General features: G+C 46.6%; 1 protein-coding gene across 1 annotated transcript in view; it reads right to left on the reverse strand.

Moving 5' to 3' along the window:
- LOC124040652 (sterile alpha motif domain-containing protein 10-like) overlaps window positions 1-10,937 on the reverse strand; it is a 155,663-nt gene that overhangs the window by 72,799 nt on the left and 71,927 nt on the right. The window contains exon 3 of the mRNA XM_046357734.1: window positions 4,043-4,211. Within this exon, the coding sequence (XP_046213690.1) occupies window positions 4,043-4,211 (169 nt within the window). The remainder of the gene's footprint in view (window positions 1-4,042; window positions 4,212-10,937) is intronic.

Here is a 10,937-nt window from a genome sequence, read left to right on the forward strand (position 1 = left end):
AGAACGCCGCAGCCCGTCTAGTGTTCAACCTTCCCAAGTTCTCTCACGTCACCCCGCTCCTCCGCTCTCTCCACTGGCTTCCAGTTGAAGCTCGCATCCGCTACAAGACCATGGTGCTTGCCTACGGAGCTGTGAGGGGAACGGCACCTCAGTACCTCCAGGCTCTGATCAGGCCCTACACCCAAATAAGGGCACTGCGTTCATCCACCTCTGGCCTGCTCGCCTCCCTACCACTGAGGAAGTACAGTTCCCGCTCAGCTCAGTCAAAACTGTTCGCTGCTCTGGCTCCCCAATGGTGGAACAAACTCCCTCACGACGCCAGGACAGCGGAGTCAATCACCACCTTCCGGAGACACCTGAAACCCCACCTCTTTAAGGAATACCTAGGATAGGATAAAGTAATCCTTCTCACCCCCTCCCCCCTTAAAATATTTAGATGCACTATTGTAAAGTGGTTGTTCCACTGGATGTCATAAGGTGAATGCACCAATTTGTAAGTCGCTCTGGATAAGAGCGTCTGCTAAATGACTTAAATGTAAATGTAAATGTCAATTAGCCGATCAGAAGCTTCTAAATCCATGACATAATTTTCTGGAATTTTCCAAGCTGTTTAAAGGCACAGTCAACTTAGTGTATGTAAACTTCTGACCCACTGAAATTGTGATACAGTGAAGTATAAGTGAAATAATCTGTCTTTAACCACTTGCTCCTACCTGGCACGCAGGCGTCCCATCTAGAGCTCTGGAAATGCAAATGCGCTACGCTAAATGCTAATAGTATTAGTTAAAACTCAAACGTTCATTAAAATACACATGCAGGGTATTGAATTAAAGCTACACTCGTTGTGAATCCAGGCAACAAGTCAGATTTTTAAAATGCTTTTCGGCGAAAGCATGAGAAGCTATTATCTGATAGCATGTAACACCACAAAAGACCCACAGGGGACGTAAACAAAATAATTAGCATATTCGGCGCTACACAAACCGCACAATAAAATATAAAACATTCATTACCTTTGACCATCTTCTTTGTTGGCACTCCTAGATGTCCCATAATCACTATTGGTTCTTTTTTTTCGATTAATTCGGTCCATATATAGCCTAGATATCGTTCTATGTAGACTGTATGATAAACAAAAAAAAGAGCGTTTCATAACGTAACGTCATTTATTAAAATTAAAAAAGTCGACGATAAACTTTCACAAAACACTTTGAAATACTTTTGTAATGCAACTTTAGGTATTAGTACACGTTAATAAGCGATAAAATTAATCAGGAGGCGATGTAACTTCTATAGGTGTCGTCTTGAAAAAAACATGGCCGAGAGAGCTCGACCAAAACATCCGGTCGGAGAACGGAGGGCAGGAGTTCACTTGAACCGGTTAGACCAAGAATCAATTTTGAATCAAATGACAAGACTCTAGACAACGTGTGGTAGCTGTAGGCGCTGAAACCTCGGTCTCATGTAATTCGGTTCACTTTGAACAATTCCTGGAAGTAAGCGCAAAGATATTTATTTCCATTTTCAGTGATCAGGTTTTCCTGCGCTATTCGATGAAACTCACGCTCTGTTAAAGTCACAGCCGTGATTTAACCAGTTTTAGAAACGTCAGAGTGTTTGCTATCCACACATACTAATAATATGCATATACTATATTCCTGGCATGAGTAGCAGGGCGCTGAAATGTTGCGCGATTTTTAACAGAATGTTCGAAAAAGTAGAGGGTCGACTTAACAGGTTAAACGATTGTTGGAAAAAGTACTTGTGTCATGCACAAAGTAGATGTCCTAACCGACTTGCCGAAACTTTAACAAGAAATGTGTGGAGTGGTTGAAAACAAGTTTTAATGACTCCAACCTTAGTGATTGTAAACTTCCGACTTCAAGTGTGCATAGCCTTCCCTTTCTTTACCAAAAACGCTGCGTTCCTTCTTTCTTAGCTCACATCGCATGAATGGTCTTTACATCTCCTAGTGAGAGACTGTAACCCGCTTCCTAAAACCCACTTTCTTAGCTCACCTCACATGAATGGGCTTTACATCTCCTAGTGAGAGACTGTAACCCGCTTCCTAAAACCGACAGTTGAAAAGTGGTCATCCTGTCTGGGTTGGCGCCCCCCCTTGGGTTGTGCCATGGCGGAGATCTTTCTGGGCTATACTCAGCCTTGTCTCAGGATGGTAAGTTGGTGGTTGAAGATATCCCTCTAGTGGTGTGGGGGCTGTGCTTTGGCAAAGTGGGTGGGGTTATATCCTTCCTGTTTGGCCCTGTCCGGGGTGTCCTCGGATGGGGCCACAGTGTCTCCTGACCCCTCCTGTCTCAGCCTCCAGTATTTATGCTGCAGTAGTTTATGTGTCGGGGGGCTAGGGTCAGTTTGTTATATCTGGAGTACTTCTCCTGTCCTATTCGGTGTCCTGTGTGAATCTAAGTGTGCGTTCTCTAATTCTCTCCTCTCTTTCTTTCTCTCTCTCTGAGGACCTGAGCCCTAGGACCATGCCCCAGGACTACCTGACATGATGACTCCTTGCTGTCCCCAGTCCACCTGGCCGTGCTGCTGCTCCAGTTTCAACTGTTCTGCCTTATTATTATTCGACTATGCTGGTCATTTATGAACATTTTAACATATTGGCCATGTTCTGTTATAATCTCCACCCAGCACAGCCAGAAGAGGACTGGCCCCCCACTTATGCTCTCTCTAATTCTCTCTTTCTTTCTTTTTCTCTCGGAGGACCTGAGCCCTAAGACCATGCCCCAGGACTACCTGACATGATGACTCATTGCTGTCGCCAGTCCACCTGACCGTGCTGCTGCTCCAGTTTCAACTGTTCTGCCTTATTATTATACGACCATGCTGGTCATTTATGAACATTAAAACAGAACATGGCCAAGATGTTCAAATCTCCACCCGGCACAGCCAGAAGAGGACTGGCCACCCCACATAGCCTGGTTCCTCTCTAGGTTTCTTCCTAGGTTTTGGCCTTTCTAGGGAGTTTTTCCTAGCCACCGTGCTTCTACACCTGCATTGCTTGCTGTTTGGGGTTTTAGGCTGGGTTTCTGTACAGCACTTTGAGATATCAGCTGATGTATGAAGGGCTATATAAATAAATTTGATTTTGATTTTGATTTGATTTTGATTTGAAAGGCTAAGCTATGGAACCAGAACTAAACAGAACTATACAACTTTTCTCAGGATAAGCCTTTTCAGAGCCCTGCATGAACTGGTCCCACACATTCCTGTGAAAGTGTGGTGGGAGAAGGTCACACATTACCTGTGATAGTATATGGTGGGAGGGGTCCACACATTACCTGTGATAGTATATGGTGGCAGAATGCCACACATTACCTGTGATAGTATATGATGGAAGGGGTCCACACATTACCTGTGATAGTATATAGTGGGAGAAGGCCACACATTACCTGTGATAGTATATGGTGGCAGAATGCCACACATTACCTGTGATAGTATATGATGGGAGGGGTCCACACATTACCTGTGATAGTATATAGTGGGAGAAGGCCACACATTACCTGTGATAGTATATGGTGGGAGGCGTCCACACATTACCTGTGATAGTATATGGTGGCAGAAGGCTACACATGACCTGTGATAGTATATAGTGGGAGAAGGCCACACATTACCCGTGATAGTATATAGTGGGAGAATGCCACACATTACCTGTGATAATATATAGTGGGAGAAGGCCACACATTACCTGTGATAGTATATGGTTGGAGAAGGCCACACATTACCTGTGATAGTATATGGTGGGAGGGGTCCACACATTATCTGTGATAGTATATGGTGGGAGAAGGCCACACATGAACTGTGATAGTATATAGTGGGAGAAGGCCACACATTACCTGTGATAGTATATAGTGGGAGAAGGTCACACATTACCTGTGATAGTATATGTTGGGAGAAGGTCACACATTACCTGTGATAGTATATAGTGGGAGAAGGTCACACATTACCTGTGATAGTATATAGTGGGAGAAGGCCACACATTACCTGTGATAGTATATAGTGGGAGAAGGCCACACATTACCTGTGATAGCGTGGTGGGAGAAGGCTTCTACATAGGTTAGGTAGTTGTGTGGACAGTGTTTCTTTAGCCACTTGCAGACGTCCTGTTGGGTCCACAGCACCACTGGTTTGGACAGACTGGACAGCGTAGGGCTGGTGTGGTACACAGTGAAGGCTTCTCCTGGATGCAGCTGAAACACACAGAGTATGGGGGTTACTGTGTGTGTGTGTGTGTGTGTATGTGTGTGTGTGTACAGTATATGTTTACATTGTGTGAGACAATCGAAGGAAGCATAACCTTTTTTATGATATGATGTCTTGTTGTGTGAATGTACTCTGTGTTGTGACTGAGTGATTGTGAACATTATTTCTGGTGACAGAGTGTGTGTCCTTTTGTATTATCTTTGACTCTTCCAGGTCAGCTGCCTTAGTGCTCCCAGCAGTGTGATGGCTGTGGGCCCTGCTGTGTGAGATATGACAGTGTCTGTCACCTCTTCCCCCGTCTTAACACTGTTGAGATAGCTGTGACATTGCTGTCGACCCTGCTTCTGCTTTGTAACACTCTCTCTCACACACACACACACGGCTCGTCTTTTATTCAGCTGGCATAATTACAGGGTTGAATATGTCCATTCATAAGGTCAGTGACCGTTAATAAGGTCAGACCAGAGCAAGCATCTCTCTGATGGATTACATTCATACATGCCTCCCGTTAATCCAGCCTGTGATTGGCCCAGTGGTTGAAGCAAGGCAATCGGCTAACATCCTTTAATTCCATAAAATAAGCCACACAAACAGAGTTTTTAAAAGGTTCTGCACCATCACTCAATTTGATATGGCCAACAACGGGTAACTGCCAAAATAAAGGAAACACCAAAATAAAGTATCTTAGTAGGGCGTTGGGCCACCACGAGCCAGAACGGCTTCAATGCACCTTGGCATAGATTCTACAAATGTCTTAGTAGGGTGTTGGGCCACCACAATCCAGAACAGCTTCAATGCACCTTGGCAAAGAATCTACGAGTATCTTAGTAGGGCGTTGTGCCACCAGAACAGCTTCAATGCACCTTGGCATAGAATCTACGGGTATCTTAGTCGGGCGTTGTGCCACCAGAACAGCTTCAATGCACCTTGGCATATAATCTACGAGTATCTTAGTCGGGCGTTGTGCCACCAGAACAGCTTCAATGCACCTTGGCATAGAATCTACGAGTATCTTAGTAGGGCGTTGTGCCACCAGAACAGCTTCAATGCACCTTGGCATAGAATCTACGGGTATCTTAGTCGGGCGTTGTGCCACCAGAACAGCTTCAATGCACCTTGGCATATAATCTACGAGTATCTTAGTCGGGCGTTGTGCCACCAGAACAGCTTCAATGCGCCTTGGCATAGAATCTACGAGTATCTTAGTAGGGCGTTGGGCCACCACGAGCCACCAGAACCGCTTCAATCCACCGTGGCATAGATTCTACAAGTGCCTTAGTAGGGTGTTGAGCCACCAGAACCGCTTCAATCCACCTTGGCATAGATTCTACAAGTATCTTAGTAGGGCATTGGGCCACCACAAGCCACCAGAACATCTTCAATGCACCTTGGCATGGATTCTACAAGTGTCTTAGTAGGGTGTTTTGCCAACAGAACCGCTGCAACGATCCTTGGCATAGATTCTGCAAGTGTCTTAGTGGGGCGTTGGGCCACTATGAGCAACCAGAACATCTTCAATGCACCGTGGCATGGATTCTACAACTGTCTGGAACTCTATTGGAGGGAGGTGACTCCATTCTTCCACGATAAATCCCATCATCTGGTGTTTTGTTGATTGTGGTGGAAAACACTGTCTCAGGTGTTGCTCAGGATCTCCCATAAGTGTTCCATTGGTTTGAGATCTGGTGATTGAGACGGCCAAGGCGTATGGTTTACATAATTTTCATGCTCATCCAACCATTCAGTGACAACTCGTGCCCTGTGGATGGGGCCATTGTCATCCTATGTGGGCATAGCCATGGTAGCCAAAATAATGGCTAAAATAATGGCCTGCCCTGCATTTTTATACATGACCCTTAGCATGATGGGATGTTAATTGCATGTACACACACACACACACACACACACACACACACACACACACACACACACACACACACACACACACACACACACACACACACACACACACACACACACACACACACACACACACACACACACACACACACACACACACACACACACACACACACACACACACACACACACACACACACACACACACACACACACACACACACACACTGTGTGTTTCAGGTGCATCCAGGAGAAGCCTTCACTGTGTACCACACCAGCCCTATGCTGTCCAGTATCCTCCTGATCTTCTCTCCACTCCTCTCATTCCACGATCATCCATCAGGCTTTATGTCCTCTCTTATCTTTTGTCTCTCTGCCTGTCTCTCTCCTTCCTTCCCTACTCTGGGTTTATAGCCATTCATGAAGCTGTGTCTCCCCTTGGCCAGCTCTGTGCTGTAAAAACTCACCCTTAAATCCTAGATACCTACTTCTAAAACCACAGAGCCTCTCATTCATTACACCAGAAAGAGAGGAGGGGGAGGTGTGTGTGAATGGGTGGGATCTCAACCATGTAAAAGCCATCTTTGACTGATTATCCCAGTCAGAGGATAGAGAGGGGAAGCGCTGGTGTAATGAGTGCGCTGATAGTCGGGAAGCAAGTACAGGGAGTGAGTGTTTTAATAAATAAACACGAAACAAACGCACCAACATGAAACAGTCAATATCACCTGAGGAAAGAACCAAGGGGAGTGACAGATATAGGGAAGATAATCAAGGAGGTCATGGAGTGTCAAAAGACGCTGGTGCACGACGGTGACAGGCGTGCAGGATAATCAGCAGCCTGATGACCTAGAGGTCAGAGAGGGAGAATAGGTGACAGGTGTACAGGATAATCAGCAGCCTGATGACCTAGAGGTCAGAGAGTGAGTATAGGTGACAGGTGTACAGCCTGATGACCTAGAGGTCAGAGAGGGAGTATAGGTGACAGGTGTACAGGATAATCAGCAGCCTGATGAGCTAGAGGTCAGAGAGGGAGTATAGGTGACAGGTGTACAGGATAATCAGCAGCCTGATGACCTAGAGGTCAGAGAGGGAGAATAGGTGACAGGTGTACAGGATAATCAGCAGCCTGATGACCTAGAGGTCAGAGAGGGAGAATAGGTGACAGGTGTACAGGATAATCAGCAGCCTGATGACCTAGAGGTCAGAGAGTGAGTATAGGTGACAGGTGTACAGCCTGATGACCTAGAGGTCAGAGAGGGAGTATAGGTGACAGGTGTACAGCCTGATGACCTAGAGGTCAGAGAGGGAGTATAGGTGACAGGTGTACAGGATAATCAGCAGCCTGATGACCTAGAGGTCAGAGAGTGAGTATAGGTGACAGGTGTACAGCCTGATGACCTAGAGGTCAGAGAGGGAGTATAGGTGACAGGTGTACAGCCTGATGACCTAGAGGTCAGAGAGGGAGTATAGGTGACAGGTGTACAGGATAATCAGCAGCCTGATGACCTAGAGGTCAGAGAGTGAGTATAGGTGACAGGTGTACAGCCTGATGACCTAGAGGTCAGAGAGGGAGAATAGGTGACAGGTGTACAGCCTGATGACCTAGAGGTCAGAGAGGGAGTATAGGTGACAGGTGTACAGGATAATCAGCAGCCTGATGACCTAGAGGTCAGAGAGTGAGTATAGGTGACAGGTGTACAGCCTGATGACCTAGAGGTCAGAGAGGGAGTATAGGTGACAGGTGTACAGGATAATCAGCAGCCTGATGAGCTAGAGGTCAGAGAGGGAGTATAGGTGACAGGTGTACAGCCTGATGACCTAGAGGTCAGAGAGGGAGAATAGGTGACAGGTGTACAGCCTGATGACCTAGAGGTCAGAGAGGGAGTATAGGTGACAGGTGTACAGGATAATCAGCAGCCTGATGACCTAGAGGTCAGAGAGTGAGTATAGGTGACAGGTGTACAGCCTGATGACCTAGAGGTCAGAGAGGGAGTATAGGTGACAGGTGTACAGGATAATCAGCAGCCTGAGGTCAGAGAGGGAGAGGTGACAGGTGTACAGGATAATCAGCAGCCTGATGACCTAGAGGTGAGAGGGAGTATAATGACAGCCTGAACAGCCTGATGACCTAGAGGTCAGAGAGGGAGTAGGTGACAGGTGTGACAGGATAATCACAGCCTGATGACCTAGAGGTCAGAGAGGGAGAATAGGTGACAGGTGTACAGGATAATCAGCAGCCTGATGACCTAGAGGTCAGAGAGGGAGTATAAGTGACAGGTGAACAGCCTGATGACCTAGAGGTCAGAGAGGGAGTATAGGTGACAGGTGTACAGCCTGATGACCTAGAGGTCAGAGAGGGAGTATAGGTGACAGGTGTACAGGATAATCAGCAGCCTGATGACCTAGAGGTCAGAGAGTGAGTATAGGTGACAGGTGTACAGCCTGATGACCTAGAGGTCAGAGAGGGAGAATAGGTGACAGGTGTACAGCCTGATGACCTAGAGGTCAGAGAGGGAGTATAGGTGACAGGTGTACAGGATAATCAGCAGCCTGATGACCTAGAGGTCAGAGAGTGAGTATAGGTGACAGGTGTACAGCCTGATGACCTAGAGGTCAGAGAGGGAGTATAGGTGACAGGTGTACAGGATAATCAGCAGCCTGATGACCTAGAGGTCAGAGAGGGAGAATAGGTGACAGGTGTACAGGATAATCAGCAGCCTGATGACCTAGAGGTCAGAGAGTGAGTATAGGTGACAGGTGTACAGCCTGATGACCTAGAGGTCAGAGAGGGAGTATAGGTGACAGGTGTACAGGATAATCAGCAGCCTGATGACCTAGAGGTCAGAGAGGGAGTATAAGTGACAGGTGAACAGCCTGATGACCTAGAGGTCAGAGAGGGAGTGTAGGTGACAGGTGTACAGGATAATCAGCAGCCTGATGACCTAGAGGTCAGAGAGGGAGTATAAGTGACAGGTGAACAGCCTGATGACCTAGAGGTCAGAGAGGGAGTGTAGGTGACAGGTAGGTGAAAGAGAGATGCTTCTGTGGATGATTGTCTTAAATTAAAGATAATGTCAATCCTCTCTGGGCTCCATGTTTTATGGTTGGTATTGTGCCTGGTCCATAAGTATTGGTAGCAATTGTAGAATACTAATGGAATGTTAATGTGTAATCTTTACTTATTCTTTGTCATCTCACCCTCTTTTGCCATGCCTGTTTCTTTTCCTAGATGTGTTCCCCTTGTCTCTTTGATTCGTTCCTGTATTCATGTCTATTCCCTTCTTTCTCCCCTGTCCTCACTCTTCTCTCTCTGGACTATATTCATTCCCCTGTTCCTATCCTTCAACCACCTTTCCTTCCTGCCTTTCATTCTAATGTTGTTCTCTAATGTCTTTCACCTCCTCTACTCCCCATCAAGTCCATTACTCTCCCTCTCCTCTGACTCTCTCTACACTCTCCTTGTCTTCTCCCCCTCCCTCCATCTTGTCATCCCTCTCTTTCTCCCCTCCATATCCCTTCCCTCCACCTTTTTTCCTCACTTCTCATTTCCTCTCCTTTCCTCTCAGCAGCTCGACCTTGAGTTCTGGGTTTCTAGCGGTCTGTCTGGTTATCTGGTGTATGTGTGAGAGAAAGAGTTTGTGTCTGCCACTGCACGTCTTTCTGTGTGTGTCCTCTGTCCTCCAGTGGCGCTGAATCAGTGGAGCAGATTCCAGAGCTCCCTCCATGTCCACCAATAAGACATTCAGCCTCCTCCCTAGAGCCTGCTAGTCCCGCGCCCTCTGCACCTCAGACACACTCCCCTGCCCCCTGACACACACACACATCCCACCCTCATTTATCAAAAGGGCTCAGCCAATTAGCAGAGGAAAGCCCTGGAGGTGTATGTGTATATGTGTGAGTGTTACTAAGCAGAAGCAGGGTAGACAGCAGTCACAGCTTTCTTAACACTGTTACCACTCTCTCCCAATTCCCCTCCTCCCTCTGCAACCCATCTCTTGCCCTTTCGCCTCTGTCTATCACTGTGTTGCTCTTCTTCTTTCACTCTCTTCACACTCCCTTCCCTTTGCCTACCCTCATCTTTGACCTTCTCTCTTCCCTCCTCTCTCTCTCTTCCCTTTTCATTCTCTTTCTCTGCCTACGTCTCTCCTCTCTCTCTTCACTTTTCATTCTTTCTCTGCCCGTCTCTCCTCTCTCTCTCTCTCTCTCTCTTCCCTTTTCATTCTCTTTCTCTGCCTCCGTCTCCTCTCTCTCTCTATTCCCTTTTCATTCTCTTTCTCTGCCTCGTCTCTCCTCTCTCTCTCTTCCCTTTTCATTCTCTTTCTCTGCCTCTGTCTCTCCTCTCTCTCTTCCCTTTTCATTCTCTCTCTTTCTTCTCTCTGCCTCTCTCTTTTCATTCTCTTTCTCTGCCTCTCTTCCTTCCCTTTTCATTCTCTTTCTCTGCCTGTCTCTCCTCTCTCTCTCTTCCCTTTTAATTCTCTTTCTCTGCCTACGTCTCTCCTCTCTCTCTCTTCCCTTTTCATTCTCTTTCCCTCCCTCTTCTCTCCTTTACTGTCATGTCATTATTCATTCACCTCTTTAATATCTCTCTCCAACCCAAAGTCCTTGACAGACATGTTGTAATATCCGTAATCACCCCTTTAATATCTCTCTCCAACCCAAAGTCCTTGACAGACATGTTGTAATATCCTTAATCACCCCTTTAATATCTCTCTCCAACCCAAAGTCCTTGACAGACATGTTGTAATATCCGTAATCACCTCTTTAATAGCTCTCTCCAACCCAAAGTCCTTGACAGACATGTTGTAATATCCGTAATCACCTCTTTAATATCTCTCTCCAACCCAAAGTCC

The sequence above is a fragment of the Oncorhynchus gorbuscha genome, linkage group LG08 (assembly GCF_021184085.1).
Source record: "Oncorhynchus gorbuscha isolate QuinsamMale2020 ecotype Even-year linkage group LG08, OgorEven_v1.0, whole genome shotgun sequence".
NCBI classification, from domain to species: Eukaryota; Metazoa; Chordata; class Actinopteri; order Salmoniformes; family Salmonidae; genus Oncorhynchus; species Oncorhynchus gorbuscha.